This window comes from Maniola jurtina, chromosome Z (genome assembly GCF_905333055.1).
Source record: "Maniola jurtina chromosome Z, ilManJurt1.1, whole genome shotgun sequence".
Lineage (NCBI taxonomy): Eukaryota > Metazoa > Arthropoda > Insecta > Lepidoptera > Nymphalidae > Maniola > Maniola jurtina.
The window spans coordinates 633286-650774 of record NC_060058.1 but is presented as its reverse complement, the minus strand read 5'-3'; the positions used below and the strand labels follow the sequence as shown (position 1 = coordinate 650774).

The 17489-nt window shown below is 40.4% G+C and overlaps 1 protein-coding gene and 1 long non-coding RNA gene across 6 annotated transcripts in view; one reads left to right on the top strand and one right to left on the bottom strand.

Moving 5' to 3' along the window:
* Positions 1-1407: 1407 nt before the first annotated feature.
* The window catches only part of LOC123880019 (alpha-mannosidase 2), a 63784-nt gene continuing 47702 nt past the window's right edge, over positions 1408-17489 (bottom strand). For 4 of the 5 annotated variants that reach the window (XM_045927888.1, XM_045927889.1, XM_045927885.1 and 1 more), the window contains exons 3-8: positions 13027-13094; positions 12844-12948; positions 10321-10413; positions 9546-9740; positions 7493-7604; positions 1408-7141 (exon numbers count right to left, since the gene is read on the bottom strand). In XM_045927888.1, the coding sequence (XP_045783844.1) occupies positions 4401-7141; positions 7493-7604; positions 9546-9740; positions 10321-10413; positions 12844-12948; positions 13027-13094 (3314 nt within the window). In that variant the 3' untranslated portion in view covers positions 1408-4400. The remainder of the gene's footprint in view (positions 7142-7492; positions 7605-9545; positions 9741-10320; positions 10414-12843; positions 12949-13026; positions 13095-17489) is intronic. The other variant, XM_045927890.1, reaches the window with a different exon arrangement.
* The window catches only part of LOC123880043, a 30852-nt gene continuing 27943 nt past the window's right edge, over positions 14581-17489 (top strand). The window contains exons 1-2 of the long non-coding RNA XR_006799148.1: positions 14581-14745; positions 14914-14920. This is a non-coding gene — a long non-coding RNA (uncharacterized LOC123880043). The remainder of the gene's footprint in view (positions 14746-14913; positions 14921-17489) is intronic.

Genomic DNA, 17489 nt, shown 5'->3' with positions numbered 1-17489 from the left:
AACCCTAAATTTTATAGTTCACGAAAAGGGTACAGCCCGCTGACAGACAGACGGAGGGACGAACAGCTAAAGCTTAGTGATAAGGTTCCGTTGGCACCTTTTTTTGTTTGGTGGGTGGCTTCGGCCATGACTATTTAGCACCCTACCGGCAAAGCGATTTAGCGTTTCGGAACGATGCCATGTTGAAACCAAAGGGGTATGGATTTAATGATTGCTATGGATTAAATATGGATTTAATTTATGTCATACCACTTCTAGGTTAGCCCGCTTCCATTTTAGACTTCATCATCGCTTACCACCAGGGGAGATTGCAGGATTGAAATGCCAGAACATTTCTGACAAATATCCCCATCATAGAATTATTGTTTCTATTTCAAATGTATGGTATCGTTCATCTACTCTATTCAATATTATCGTAGGGCATTATGTATTTTTTAAACAATTTTAATCCGAAATACGTTTTACATAAACAAGGAAATATTAGGTATCATTACCTACATAAATATAACCAATTTTGCACTAAGAAGGTATTAAATAAAAATGGATTCACAGGAATTAATAGAATCTGCTTAAAAATAATCACAAAATACAATAATGGCTAATTCTGTAGTACACAATCTATTGACAGTTCTAAATCTTATGCTATCCGTTTCCGCAGGGAGCAGTGTGAAAAGAATAGCAATAAAATTAGACCTGGCGTTAGTTACAAGAGAATTAGCCATAATGTCACATAAATAAAATAAATTAGGGCTATTTTAGAGTATATTATAATAATTTATTACACAACCAAAAATTTATTATTTATATGAATCGTAGACCTAGGACTGAGCGCAAAGAGCCGCGCACCACAATAACCGTTGGCTGGCGCATTTTTGCAGCAGCTGTGTTTTCGAAAGTCGCCGTATTTTATGAGTCGCTCTCTGCTATACAGTGTCACGATGGACTGCGAGGCCGAAATGTTGCTCGAACTACTAACTGCCACTGTTACGAAGCAGTGGACATAATCGTCGCCTCTATTGGGTACACCACGGCAGCAGCGCGTCTCAGCGAGTATCAGCGTGGTAGCGGCTTCAAATGGCGAGTCACGGACTGTAGCGCGTGACTACCACCAACCACACGTGCGGCGTGTCCTTACAAAATTGTATAAAAAACCGGCCAAGTGCGAGGCAGACTCGCGCACTGAGGGTTCCGTACTCGGGTATTTTTTCCAATATTTTGCACGATAAATCAAAAACCATTATGCATAAAAATCTGTTTTAGTATGTACATGTAAAGCCCTTTCATATGATACCCCACTTGGTATAATCTTACTTTGAAAATTGAAACACATTTTTTTTTTAATGATGTAACCACAAATTCGCGGTTTTCAGATTTATTCCTGTACTTGTGCCATAAGAGCTACCTACCTGCCAAATTTTATGATTCAAGATCAACGGGAAGTACCCTATAGGTTTCTTGACAGACAGACAGACAACAAAGTGATCCTATAAGGGTTCCGTTTTTCCTTTTGAGGTATGGAACCCTAAAAAGGGTGTGAACAGTTTGTCGCAGGCCACCGGTGACTGTGGTTCGTTTGCGCAGAGTCTAAAGGTAAACAAGGGCTGTACGCGCCTTACGCTGTTGTTTAAATTACTAGTTGACGCGCCCCGGCTTCACCCAGGCGGCATTTCTTATCTTTTGGCAATGGAAGTACATATATGTATTGTATAAGCGTATACTATAATCTCACATTGCTGAACTCCGTTGATATGTCTTGGACTTAGAAGTTCGGGATCGTTCGTGCGTGTTCGCACGAGTCAAATTCCTACGAAGACGCACCCAAAGTGCGATCAGCCTTACACTTTTTTTTACTGTAAATTAAAAGTGTTTAAATGCGTTCGGCGCGTACTGTTCGAAACTTAACCACTTATAAACTACGAAATAAACTTTAAACAAATGCTGAATATAATTGAGGGTGCAGTTATTAGGGTAGGTAAGTAAAATTTAGAAAAGTCAAAAGTGTAGTCTGATGTTATCTATACTTAATACTAGGTATATTTTATTACATACTAACAAATGCCCGTGTTTTAGTAGGATGAATTACTTAAACCAAAAAGGTTCTAGAATGTCACATTTCCAACCCCCTCATAATAAGGCTAAGGGACAAATCTAGTCGAGAAAAGGGGGCGTGATTTTTTCTCTGTAGTAAATTGTCAATATGCTATGTCTTAAAATTCTTCTTAAAGCTCCTTAGAGGATGTTTGTTAAGGTGTTCTATTCCTGTGTGTAAAGGCATCTACTAAATATTTTAATCACATATAGTATAGAGTATACTTCAGTTTTCCTTAGTTTGCTTAAAAGGTACACAAATCCAACCAAACTCTGCATTCGTACACTTAACAATGAATGAATTGAACAATTGAATTATTCTAATTTATTGATTATTCGATTCAGTCGATTGTTTTTTTTTTTTTTTTTTGCAACGATCGTCCATCACTAGTGTAGAGTTTGTATGTCTGTCTTATTACCAATTAATTTTCTACGAGAGATTCTTTTCTTTCTTTTCTGAGATTCAAATAGATTACCGGTATTGAAGAATTGTTTATTCATTAATATCAAAATTTGGTCCTGAGGTAGATTCAACTAAATAATTATGCTTTTTCATATAATTAAAACGTCTCACCTTCGCAGGCTTATTGAAGTATTGTACTCATATTATTATTAATATTATATTAAAAAATTGTAAATCGCATATAAAATGTTAAACTTAGTAATTCTTTTGGAGTTTTATGTTAGAGCAAATGATTAATGTTACAGTGGTACTGATTCTGTTGGCGACTAAATTTTAGAGTATTTGTATCCTCTTCTTACTGATGTAATATGAAAAGGACAGACCTTTAGACGTAGTTCGACAGTTTTAATAGTTAATTATTAACATAGTTAAACTATTAACATAGTTCGAGAAAGACAACAGAATCGGCTTCGCTATCGCACTATAAAGCATAAAACAAACTATGGGACGCGTCCGTTAGCCGCGACTGATAGGTCTGTACAGTCGAATGAAACGCGGCTTGCGAGATATCTCTCGGACGTCGAAGGTTACGTCCGCGACTTCCGTCTGGTAGTGTGCACAGTTCATGTATTATCCTGATACCTATACCTCAGTCGCGGATGACGGCCGCATCCAATAATAATTTGTTTCCGCCTTAACGCCTTTACCGCTCATACTCATTTTGCATGCGGGTTAATGTCAACCTTAACGTTAAAGTTATAATTTATAACGCTTAGCAGTTCAACGCACGTGGCGCGGCGTAGCGACACGATTAAGAGAAATGTCCCTAGCACGCCCGTTTAAAACATTCCATACCTAGTTAGGTTCTCATTTGAAATTGTCTACAAAAATTCACTGAGTTTGATTAATTAGTATTCAAATGAGAAGCAAACTATGTTTGTATGGAGCTCGCTACGAATAAACTCCTCTTAACGTTTTAATGTGCCTTTGATGCAAAACTAATAAACGGTGCAAGCTTTCCTGCATCTAGCCATATCATTATAGCTCGTGTAAATTGTTACATAGCATTGTTATATAGCTCTTTTGGCGAGGTTTAAAGCTGAAGTATGGTTCCTATTTAAATATAAAAGGGTAGCAAATAAAGTCAGGTCTAAGCGCGCGCTAATTTTAAAACTTCATGAGCCTTAACGCGATCAAATCGCACATATAAAATGTTTTATGGGGCACCAGTAAACCCAGTTACTGGCAAGCGGTTAGGGCATGTAGCCCTTAGGTACTAGTGGCGTCCTAGAGTATCACACAATGCGAACGTCCTTTAACTAAAAAACTGTTAACTGCAAAAAATACTTATCGCCAAAAATATGGGATTTTAGAACAACTGATTTTTTTAAAAATTAGCTACAAGTACTAAGTACCATTTTTAAAAATTCGCTTGCGCAGAAAAGCGAAACCTACTGCTGACTAAAACCTAATGTAGGTACATCAATGTAATACACATCTTATTGCTTGAGGTTAAGATTTTAAACACAAAAACAACAAAGACTCATGGTATATCCCTCACGATTCGCGCGTAGGCAACAACCAATAGCGGACGGACGCGCGCTATGATTGGCCGAGATATTTTTGCGCCAAAAATAAGATTTCTGCGCAGGTACATTGTATAATTGCACATACGATCAAACAAAAACGAACTTAAAACCATACTTTTACGTAGCATTACTTTTAAAAAATGTAAGTTTAAAAAAATTCTTACTTTTTGGCGATAATTTAAAGACTATTTTTTGCATTCAACGGCCTCTTAATTAACGGACGGCAGAGCGGGCGCGATGACGCCTTCACTAAGATGGTAAACCATCGAGCATACAACCATATGTAACATACAAATTGTCTACATTTATCCTAACAGTCTTCAAAACCGAATCCTATAGGTCTTCACCTCGAGGGGAGCCAGTTCGATGTCTTCCAAACTGGTGAGCGTTTTGTAGTGCTTGAGGCCCGTCAAGCTTACGGCCGTAATGTTGGTGACGCGTAGGCCGTTGAACGCGGTCTTTGGCGAGAAGCGAGTGTAGGAATGCTGCGAGGATTCACCCACGAAGCAGCTCGTGCCGGGCCGATGCAGCACTAAGAAAGCTTCGCGACTCGGGAACTGTTCGAGAGCTTCGTCAGTTATAGTACGCAAATTGAGCAAGTGGATGTCCGGTGGGAAATTGTGGAGGAAGGTCTGCTGCGACTTGACCGCTATCTCCCCGACCTCACTCGTGTCTACCAAGTAAACGTTTATAGGGTAGTTGAGGGATCGGCTGAGGTAGTCGGCGGTTCGCGATGGCAGCTCGTAGTTGGTGGAGACTTGATCCGGGATGAAGTGCCGCTCGTTGAAACTGGAGCTGTGTTCGCTCGTGTCTCTCTTGTCTCTCGCGCCGGGCTCGGGCGCTACGGGTTCGATCAGCAACCAGTTTTGGAATATAGTAGGCTTATTGTCGACCACCCCTTCCCCTACGCCGCGGTGGTCGTCGTACAACGTTCGTCGGTCCAACATCACCTCCAAACGGCCAGGCTCGAACGCCGATGCGCCTTGCGCGTGGTTCGTTATAAACGTCAGTCGCGTCTCCTCGTCCTGGAGCCAAGCCATCGTCGTGATAGGGTAGTAGTTCCCCTCTATTCCCAGTTTATTCACTTTAATTCTCTTCTGATACTGAAAACCGTTTTGGTCGGTGTAAAATTCTGGGACTTCCCCGTTTTGTATATTCGTCTGGATTCGCATGAACAATTCGGTCTCTCTGTTCTTGGGCGGATCCTCGAAGTCGACTATATTATCGATCTGCACTCCGTGTTCGAGCAGAGAATTTTTGACAGTGTAGATCCTGACCGTGTGGACCAGAAACGGCAGGTACATAGTGGTGATCTCGGTGGAGACGGGCCCCGCAACGATGACGATGTTGTCGTCCATATGCTGCATGGAATCCTGCCCGTTTCCATTCATGTAGTTATTGAGAATGTCTTTTCGTTCGGGATCGTCGTAGTCCGGCATGAACAAGTAGGCCCCCGAGTGGCGTTGCGCGCTCCGGTACGCTCCGAACTGTACTTCGACTACGCTTCTACGCCGCGTATTTTTTCTTTTCACCTGTCTCAAAAGTCCAGTATTCCTGTCGATCAGGAGTTTCAGTACTGAGTTCTCCAGCTGGATGTCGCCGGGCTTCATTTTCTTGATAGGAAAGTGTTCTGTTTTGTCTGAATCTGTTTGTTTTCCGCCGCAATTGTTGCAGTAGACCGTGCAATGGTGCGAGGTATTCGTGTGCTCTTCCAGATTGAACGTCACTGTGCTTAAGGCGGGGAGGGTAGCAACGAACGAGATGTCGAAATTGACATCGCTCAAAACGTATTTTCCGTTGTCGCGGATGTCAATATTCGGCGTGATCTGGTAGGGCACGTACTCTCGCTTGCGCGTGTCGTATATTCTGATGTTGGTCGCGTTCGACCTCAGGGTCACGACGTCCGTTCGTTCTTCGGCGAGAGAGTTGAACAAGATCACTTTCTTTTTGTCGACGAGTGATACTTGGAGTTGCCGCGGTTGTTTCCCGTAGGTCTCCCACTCCATTTGACTTTGCAAAATGTTCTGTGAAGCGTGCGCTTGGTCCGGTAGCATGAGAGTGGCGAGTGCAGTTTCCTGGAGACGAATGCAGTGGTAGATGCTCGTGATGAGCTTAGTCCCGTAGTCGTTCATCACGCTCGCTTTAGACGTGCCGGTTATGGCGTCGTGGTGTTGGAAGAGACCTAAATTTCTGCGAGCATTTATTAGTTGCTCGTAGAACTTTTCTAGCCTTTTATCGGAGGGAATCAACTGCCGGTTATTAGATTGCTTGATGTTATTCGAGACTAGTGTAAAAATAATCTCGGCTGTTCTGAGTTGGTGCTCGAATTGTCGCGCCAGAATTTTGAGGTAGGGACGGGTGGTGTAGTACCCGGACCAGTATGCCGGTTTGCCTTCACTGAAAATGTCGGAGTACACAAAGAAATCTCCCTTCAGCGTCGGTATGTTGGTATGCCTTTGTTTCATCGCATTGAAGTAGTCGAGGGGAGTGCCGAATGAAACGTCCGCGTTGAACAGTTCTCTGTGCTTGTTGATATAGGTGAACATTTTCATGTAGTTGGTGTACTGCGCGTCGAACTCGATGCCGTATTCGTAGCGGAAGTCGTCTCCGAGCGGTACGAGGATGACGTTGTGGGGAGTGAGGGAACCGATGCGGTCGTATTGCTCGAGCAAAGTCTTCGACTTGCTCGGAAGATTCTGGTCGGTGATCTCCTCGTATTTAGCCGTGTACTCGGAGTACTCGCCAGGGATTTTCCTGAAATCGAACCCCGTGCAGACGGAAGGGTGCGGCCCGCAGGTGGATTTGATGGAGTAGATGTCGAAGGGCATGTTGTGGACGACCATGGACGGCTTGTGTTTGGCCCAGCCGGTGATCCAGTAGAACTCTTCCATTTGTCGCTGAGCTAGCCACTGCTTCCACGCGTAATGGATCCTTTGGATGATGGTGCCTTCGAGACCGCTCTGCTCTAGCAGATACGGTACCGTAGGACCGTGCCCGAAGGGGTCGATAGACCACCCAGTCTTAGGAGCTATGCCTAGATTCGTTTTCACCCAGTTGTGGCCTGAAAGAAAAATAATCATGTAATACAGTTTGAGATTTTTTTAATGAAAACATCTTTAGGTTCGACTTAAGAGTAATTTTTGACGGTTTGAGTAGGTACAAGTAAAGGAAAAAATTTGTGGTAACATCACAAAATAATGATTAAAATGTGTTTCAATTTTTAAAGTAAGATAACTATACCAAGTGAGATATACATATGAAAAAACTTTATCTGTACATTCTAAAACAGATTTTTATTTATTTTTATGCGTAATAGTTTTTGATTTATTATGCAAAATGTCATAAAAGTACGAAACCCTCGGTGCACGAGTCTGACTCGCACTTGGCCAGTGTTTTTTTTAGTTATACGCACCTTCAATAAACTGATCGACGAGAGCATAGATGTGTGTGCAGGCTTCATCCGGCATGACCCACCCACCGGCCGTTATCTCAAGCCTTCCTTCTTTGATCAACTTTTTAAGAGCCTGAAAACCGATAAATCATTAGTTCCATAGATTAGGCTAAGGAGGCCCAAAGCAGGCACCGTAAGGTTAAGTAAGAGAAAAAAGTGTATTATTTGACTATGACAGCCTCTCTGGCGCTGTGGTCTTATTGGTAAGAAGTCCCGGGTTCGATTCCCGGCAGGGGTTTGGAATTTTTTTAATTTCTAAATTTCTAGTCTGGTATGGTGGGAGACTTCGGCCGTGACACCATACTGCAAAGAGATAGCGCTGCTTGTAAAATATATCGCTGGAGAAAATAGCTGAATTATAGGTATCTGAACGAACTGACGAAGATATGAACCAAATCAATATAACGAACGATTTGCGCCATCTGGTGTTAAATAGTTAAAAATTATGGATTAGAGAAAAAAAAAATTACTTTATTTAATTTAATTACAGATTTATATTATATAAGTAAAGATACGCATGTATCTTTACTTATATAATATAAATCTGTACAGATTTATATTATATAAGTAAAGATACGCATGTATCTTTACTTATATAATATAAATCTGAACATGTACTATTTCTGTACAGATCTGTTTGTTGTAGTAGTGTCAGCAGGTAGTAATTATTTTTTTTTTTTCAAAAATCGCAAACATTTGAAATGAAGGCCAAAAAAATTGACCTTGAGTTTGAAAAGTTTTTTAAAAATCATTATGAGATTTCTTTAGCAGTTTCTCGAAAATATTAATGTTAAATTAAAATTATAAATTGGTCAAGTGCGGGACGGCTCCCATCCAAGTTTTCCGTAGTCCGTACCATCGTACAAGAAATAATACTTTCATTATTTTTTAATTTTTTCGGTACCGTTTTGAAATTTTTATTATATTTTGTTATTGTTATAGTATATATGTTAAGTAAATAAAAATAGACATTCTGTGACAATTCCAACTCTCTATTACGGTTCCCGAGATAGAGCCCACTGACGGACCGACAGCGGAGGCTTACGGGTCCCTTACTCCCTTTGGCGCCCTTCTGGTACGGAACTCTAAAGTTTTCAGCAAATAGATTTTTACCTGACTGCGGCAAAGCCAAAAGGAAGGGATATGATTTTAGCAGTCTATGTAGGTATGTATGTATGTATGTTTGTATCCAGATTCTGTGTGTTCCACCGTAGCACCTAAACTACTGGGCCTAATTTGATGAATGAGGTGTCAATTGATTCGTTTTGAAGGCCCGGGTGGCGTGAGCTATACTTTATAAAAAAACCGGCCAAGTGCGAGTCAGACTCGCGCACTGAGGGTTCCGTACTCGGGTATTTTTTCCAACATTTTGCACGATAAATCAAAAACTAATACACAAAAATAAATAAAAACCTGTATTAGGAGGTACAGGTAAAGCCCTTCCATATGATACCCCACTTGTTATACTTATGTTATTTTGTAAATTGAAACACATTTTTTTTTAAATGATGTAACCACAAATTCATGGTTTTCAAATTAATTTCTGTACTTGTGCTATAAGACCTACCTACCTACCGAATTCCATGAATAGGTCAACGGGAAATACCCGTGACAGACGGACAGACAGACAGGCAACAAAGTGATTCTAAAAGGGTTCCGTTTTTCCTTTTGAGGTACGGAACTCTAAAAATTGACCTAACGGATCTTACATTAAAACAAGTGGGGGGTCCCCAAAAATTACTTTTTGCTATTGTATCGAGTGTGATGTGAAAGAATAGAAAATTTTGAGTTCATAAGTATAAATGTACAACAACCATTTTACTCTAATATTTCAGCGTTTATTGAGACGATCGCAGTCGGGTTTTAGTTTTCAACTTTATCTTGTTTGTATAAAAATGTCGAAATAAGATTTTTCCACATAGCATTGTACCGTTACGCTAAATGGGTTGGTGGCACGGTTTTGCCGGCAGTGGTAAACTAGCCACGAACCAAGCCTCCCACTAGAAAGCTTTACCTTTTGTTTGACGGGATGCGTACGCTCCCACCAGGCATTGAGGAAAGATATCTCCGTCCAGATGAAGGTCATGTTGGGATGCTGGTTTAGCTTTTGCACGATGTTGTTGATAATGTTCTTGGTTTTCAGCTCGAAGTACTGTTCGAACGTCTTAAGCCAGCCGGGATCATTGTGTGAGTGCGGGACCACGATTACCTGCAAGTTTGGACCATAAATAAAATTTATTTATGAAATACTAGCTGATGCCCGCGAGTTCGTTCGCGTGGATGTAGGTTTTTTAAAATTCCCGTGGGAACTCTTTGATTTTCCGGGATAAAAAGTAGCCTATGTGCTAATCCAAGGTATAATCTATCTCCATTCTAAATTTCAGCCCAATCCGTCCAGTAGTTTTCGCGTGAAGGAGTAACAAACATACACACACACACATAAATACAAACTTTCTCCTTTATAATATCAGTGTGATCATGATCATCAAGACTCAAGAGATACAATAACATGGCTCTTTCACGAAACTGAGCCGATCGCCATAAAAAAACTTGAGTTAATTTCATTTATTTTCATGGACAACTCACCTTTGACCAAAAAATTGACTACCTATGCCAAAATTATTTTCCCAAAAAAAAAGGCCTGAAGATTTCTAAGCTAGTTTCATATCTTCTATGGTTATGGATTTCCCCATACTGTTAAATTAATAAAATTAACAAAAGGACTCACGAACCTCAGTAATACGAATAGCTACCCAGGAATACGACTACAAAGACGAACATCGACTGACCTTGAGCCTCGGTCGTCTGGAGTCGTTCTTGAGCTTCTCGTAGCGATCCTCGAATGATTTGTCCCAAAACTCTTTTGTCCGCAACCAGCTCGGCTGTAAACAAAGTCAAAGTCATTATTGTTCACACATTAATCATCTAAAATACATAATGTACACTTTTTGATTTAAAAGGAACCAAAAGCTCAATTACGTCACACTAATAATAATATTAGTGTGATAACAGACAAAGACCCCCAGTTCCCGGCAGCCCTGCTATTCCCGACTACGGTAGCGGTCGCGGCCACGGCAGGGCAGGGGTCTAACAATCACCGGGCTACGGATGGCTACCATACCAAACGACTATATTTGGCAACATACAACACCAGGACACTGAGATCGGATGAAAGCCTAGCCGAACTTGAGGTAAAGTTGTTTGTTCATCAAGTGGCATGTTCTAGGATTGTCAGAAGTCCGTAGAGAGGGCGAGAATACTCTGACATTAAAATCGGGTTACGTACTCTGTTAACAAGAAGGCGAGCAGACATCCTAAGGTGGAGTAGCATTTCTGATCAAAGTTCTCGCAAATAACATCGTGGAGATTAGTGGTGTGTCGACGAGGGTAGCATATGTTATATTTAAATTAAACCACCGATATTACCTCAAAATATTGCAGGTCTATGCGCCCACATCGACATACTCCGATGAAGAAGTAGAGGCCGTATACGAAGACATCGTTGAGGCTATGGATAAGACTACCAGATCCTACTTCACGGTTGTTATGGGGGACTTCAACGCAAAGGTGGGAGTACAAGAATGCAACGAATCGAGGATCGAACCTCATGGAGTTGGTGACAGGAGTTACACGGGGCAAATGCTGGTCAACTTCCTAGAAAGGAAAGGCCTGTTCTTAATGAACTCATTTTTCAAGAAAATGCCCATAGGAAATGGACTTGGCAGAGCCCCGATAACATGATCAACAACGAGATTGACTTCATCATGACGGATCGTAGGGATATATTCAGAGATGTCTCCGTGATCAACAGATTTAATACTGAAAGTGATCACCGACTCAGAGACGACGTCTGATGGGGTCAACTCTTCGCCCGAGACCACGCCAACCCATAATTACAACAGAAAAGTTTCAATTAGAACTTAGGAACCGATTCTAATTGCTGGAAACCACCGACGAGGTTGATCAGAAATATGGCGATCTTGTGGATGTCGTTCGGGAAGTGGGTAATTGCCGAAAAGAAGGCAAAACCTTTTCATCCAAGATCTCTAGCGAGACCCTGGATTTGATGCAGCAAAGACGGGAAATGTCCTCAACTTCGTCAGAGAGGCGGTTTCTAAACAAGCTCATTAAAAAGCGATTTCGGAGAAGGGTGAAGAGCACGCTTAAGGTATTGAAGATAGGTGGGGGGCACTCGAGCGAATGTCAATCAAAACGTCATCCGATTGGCAGAGAGTTGAAAAAAAATTCAAAATGGCGAAAAAAGATGGCCATACAAATTTTGTCGGTGTCTATATCGGAGAGTATAAACGATGGAAGAGTGGTTTCTTAGCAAAAGATGATCAGGTTCCAAAGTTCTACTCGATAAATAGAAAAAAAGTCTTTTTCTTCACCACATGTAGGGGGCTCGCTCATGGGCTCTTGGAAGGCCTGCAGACGCCCAAGTCCGACGCGTTCAAATTCGGCTTTTGCCGCGTTGAATTTGTCGGGTCGGGTGCGAGCATAAAGTGGAGGTCCCGTTGTCTCAATGTGGTGGACTACGTCGTGCTTCGCTGGCTGCTTCAGCGACATTGGGCGTAGGACATCCGGATACTTCTTTAAGATGTCGTGGTACTGTAGGTCTGAGCTGACGATGCGGATGGATTCGGCAGTTGTTGTAACTTCAATCGCGTCGATAGTGAGTTTCGTGACGTCATCAATCAGCAGACGGGCCTGTCCGCGAAATTCAAATTTAATTTGGTTTTTCGCAATTTGTAAACTAATACGACAACGTTTACCAAAAAAAAAAATGGCTTTGCAATGCCATAAGTGCCGGTCGTTTCTCCCGTCATGCTTCCCTGAACGGAGTCATACGTAGGTCTCTTGTCACGGCTAAAGATTCAGCCACTGCTTCAGGTCAGGTGAAGAAGACGGCAAAGACACCTCCTGTTCTTAAAACTGCGGCGGTCACTATCACTTTGACTGAAGCTGAAGCAGTCAACTACGCTACCGCCATGGGAACTGCCAAGCAGCGGGTAAGTTTAGTGGAGTGCGGAATATTGCAGGTCCGTCAAAAAAATGCTATTGCAGGGGGTCTTAATCTCGAAATTCCCGGGCCCGACAGTACCAAATGGCTGACGCTCTAGAGTCTGGCAGAACAACTTCTTACGGCTCTCGCGGACATGGGTGTTGGAATGGCACGGCCAGTCGAAACGGGAAAGATAAGGGCAATGGGCATGGACGAATCCATCGCAAAACAGGACGTTGCCTCTGGAAGGCCTATGTCTAGCAGTGGACGCATACAGGCTGATGGAATGGAAAAAAATATCTCTCACCTGAAAGTCAAAGGAGGGGTATATGGTCTTGGTGTCGATGTCCGCACCGTTCTCTCGAATCACTGGACATTGCTCGACGTGATCCTGTGGGCGAAATATTTTATTCTATACTATTATTCCCACTTTGTACTCGCTTTGGTCACGCAGGTTTGGATGATGCTTTAGATTATAATAATATCTCACTTTCTCTTGCCGTGGAGACATGCGGTAGTATTGGGTCTTGACCTCATCAACTTCTCTCATTATATTACCTGCAACAGAAAAGAGCATTTAGAGAATCATTATCCTCAATAGCCTATATCAGTCCACTGCTGGGCCCTCCCGTTTGCAGAAGCCTTTTAGTCCAGCAGTTTTGCCCATAATCACCACGCTGGGCAGACGGATTGGTGGTCGCTGTAGATGGTAGTAGTAGCACGGAGGACGCTGCTGCCCGTTCTTCGTTATTATTCCCTTAGTCACCTCGTACGACACCCGCGGCAAGAGGAGGGACGGTGAGGTTATAATATTATTATGGACTGAACACTTGAAAAGAGCAACCGCCGAGATTCTTGCTGGTTCTTGTCGGTACCACTGAAAATTTCGGGAATCAAGGAAGTGACACAACATTACTATTTAAAAATGTATTTATTGTGGCCACCATTTTTTTTGCAACACTTCGTGAACGAACAATTTTTGTTGGCTTTAACTCATTTTCGAACACCCAAACTCGTGACTGGTTTTTGTTTCGGGTTCGTACGCGTATATCCAGGATTCGTCACCTGATACGATGTTGTATACAGCATTTGAGGATCCTGCGTGGAATCTTTCGAGAGTTCTGATGCACCAAGTAACGCGAGCCGCTTTTTGCTCTTCACAGAGCAAATGCGGTATCCATCGGGAAAACAACTTTTTTACACCTAATTGTTCATGCAAGAATATTTGTATTTGACTCATGCCAATGTCTAAAGTTGCCTGAATTTCGCGGTATGTCACATGTCGATCTTCCTCAATCAGCTTCTTACGCACAGCATCAACGTTTTCTTGGGTGACTGCAGTTTTTGGACGACCTTTACGGGGATCAGCACTGAGCTTGACACGTCCACGTTGAAATTCAGCAAACCAGCGATAAATTGTGGTTTTGGATGGGGCTTCATCACCAAATGCAGAAATCATCCGGTCAACACACTATTTTTGTGTTAAACCACTTCGAAAGTCATAATAAATCATCGCTCTAGAATTTTCTCGAGTCAATTCCATTTTCTCAATGACTAAACAAGTTTGACAAGACATTGTGAAAAGGCCGAGAATCTTTTTTAAAATAAATAAATGGTATTCGATTTTTAAAACCAAGGAGTTTTCAATTAAAAAGATTTTAATATGACAGGGACAGTGGAAATATTCCATTCCCGATACTTTTAGTGCAGCCTATGTAGGAACGGCATTTCGAACCAGTGCTAAATTTGTTTGATGATTCCAAAGCACTTTCTATTGTTTTTTTTTTCATTCAGATACAATTGCTTGATCGCAATCTCACCTGGTGGTAAGTGGTGATGCAGTCTAAGATGGAAGCGGGCTGACCTGGAAGGGGTATGGCAGTTTTCATGATACTCCTTTGGTTTCTACACGGCATCGTACCGGAATGCTAAACCGCTGGGCGGTACGGTTTTGCCGGTAGGGTGGTATCTGACGAAGGCTCCCATTAAACCACACCAGTTTAACTATTCTCACAAATTAGTCGATACTAGAATTAATTTCTTAAACCGGACCCTTTCAAGTAAAGATTTTTTATATGAACCTGTGAGGATGACACTGCCATTGTCACATATAAAATTCCATAAGCCTACGTTCTCGTATTAGTTTACAAATTGTGAAAAACCAAATTAAATTTGAATTTCGCGGGCAGGCCCGTCTCGTGCCCCTTAAGTTAGGTTATTATTTGGAATGGAGGCGCCACTGTAAATATCAACTCCGTAAAAATAATTAAGAAAACACAGTAAAAGTGCATTTTGATTAATATGTTTTATATTAGGCAAGACTAAGTGCTCCGACAAGTGTAAATTAAAAATTTATAACACCCCCAACGATCCAAAGTATCTGAGTTTTCAAAACATCATTTTCAAATAAATAATTATGTATTTAGGCAACGTCCATCTTGACAGCTTGACATTTGTCTATTGACATAATATTATGAACCTAACGGTTATCTAACCTTCTTTTCTACAAGAAAACTAGAAAAGAGCTGATAACTCTTAAACGGCTGAACCAATTTTTTTAGATTATAGCTAAGAACACTCTCGATCAAGCCACCTTTCAAACAAAAAAAACTAAATTAAAATCGGTTCATTCGTTTAGGCGCTACGATGCCACAGACAGATACACAGATACACAGAAACACAGATATACAGACACACAGATACACACGTCAAACTTATAACACCCCTCTTTTTGGGTTCGGGGGTTAAAAATTAGTGTTAATATAAAACAGTGAAAAACAAACGTCAAAACCTGTAAAACTAGTTTTGTACAAATGCAAATCACCTACCAACTTTACGAACCGGTGGAATCCTCACGCTTTTTCAGGATGTAAAATTCAAAATAAATAAAAAGAACAAAGTACAACACTCTGATACACCAGTCAAAAGGTCAAACAGCATCTCCAAGGGAGTTGTAAAACCGGGCATTTCCTTGTCAATCGAAATATGACTAATACAACACTACCAGTACCTAGTCAAGACAAGAAAACATAGTACCTAACTCAGACCCTCCTCCAACACAAATCCAAAAAACAAACTGAACCAAAAAAAGAAAAAAACACAAAATCTTCCAACCCGGCTGGTCACCGTGGAAGATTATGACCATAACCCTCTGAAGAAAAATTACTACATAATATTGCAACATAAAATGACAAATCTGTATTAAAGTTATTACATGAATCAATAAAAGAACACAAGACATGTCACTTAAGACACACCTCAGTAAAATGGACATCTTCAGAGGAGGCCTTTACCCAACTTGGGGTTCTTACATAAATAATAATAACTAATAATAATTACTTAACAATTAAGGCAGTGGTTCTTGAGATGGCACGCATTGTGAGGAGGTTCCTCACTCTGGAGCCCTGACCACTGGCGTCTTGGGTCCAACCCACCCTGTTGCCAGTGGGATCCATTTTATCATATTTTTATTCAATGTTTTTTTTTTCCGTTACTTTAGTTTTTTGTTGTTTATGTTATTTTATTTCTCTTTTGTTTCTGTTATTTATTGATTTTGTTGTTGATGTTATTTTATTTTTTGTTGTTTCTGTTATTTTTTCTGCGTTTCTGTTATTTTTTCTATGTTTCTGTTATTTTTTCTGTGTTTCTGTTATTTTTTCTGTTGTTTCTGTTATTTTTTCTGTGTTTCTGTTATTTTTTCTGTTGTTTCTGTTATTTTTTCTGTGTTTCTGTTATTTTTCTGTTGTTTTTGTTATTTTATTATTTGTTGTTTAAAAATAGGATAAAACGGGAAAAATAAATAAATGAGAGAAACTTAACAACTAATTTATAAGTTGAACTAGCTCATTAGATGACTAATAATTAACTAACAATATTAACAACTAAATTATAAGTTTAACTAGTATATTTAAATATACTATTATGTTTAAATAATAAATCATCTCACTGAACTTAACATCTTTTATTTTACTTATTAGTTACACACATTACAAGAAAATCTATACTTCGCAGCCATCACTCATTCTTTCCTTAAAAACTAGCACAGACTAAAAACCGTAGACAGAATCACCACAGACAATGCATAGTGAAGGTTGCCATTTAACACAGACCCGTGTAATGCACCTTGCATTCAGTATATAAGTATACCTAACGCTGATGTGTTGAAAAACGTTTATACATACTATTTGTTGGACTTTTTGATCGAGTTTCTGTGTACTGTGCACATTTGTCTTTATTTTCAATTAATTTCTGCAGATAATCATTTTCTATTTTTAATTTCATGACATCATTTTTTACCTAATGTTCAACTATCTAGTTAATTGGCTTTTCAAATACCTTATATCCTCACTAGCCGTTGCCCACGACTTCGCCCGCGTGGATTTAGGTTTTTTGAAATCCCATGGGGAACTCTTTGATTTTCCGGGATAAAAAGTAGCCTATGTGCTAATCCAGGATATTATCTATCTCCATTCTTAATTTCAGCCAAATCCGTCTAGTAGTTTTTGCGTGAAGGAGTAACAAACATACACACACACACACACACACACACACACACACACACACATACAAACTTTCGCCTTTATAATATTAGTGTGATTACAAGAGAAAGACACCTCTGGTGTTTTGTTTAAGATTGTTGGTTCATGTAAACCATCTTGAGATGACATAGAAGCAAATGATAATTCTGACTCTGACTCGTACTGTTTCTGATTTTTCGCACAGTCACATTATCCATTGTGATTATAGTTTATTTCATCCGATGATTAATAAACATAGGTTATTATATTTAAATATGAGAGAGCCAAAACGTTAAAAACAATTAACAAAGTTCCTCAGTAGGTATTGACTTCAAAATTCGAATGCTATGCGGCAAAATTACGATAGCGCTATGTCCACACAAGATAAAGTTGAAAACTAAAACCCGACTGCGATCGTCTTAATAAGCGCTGAAAT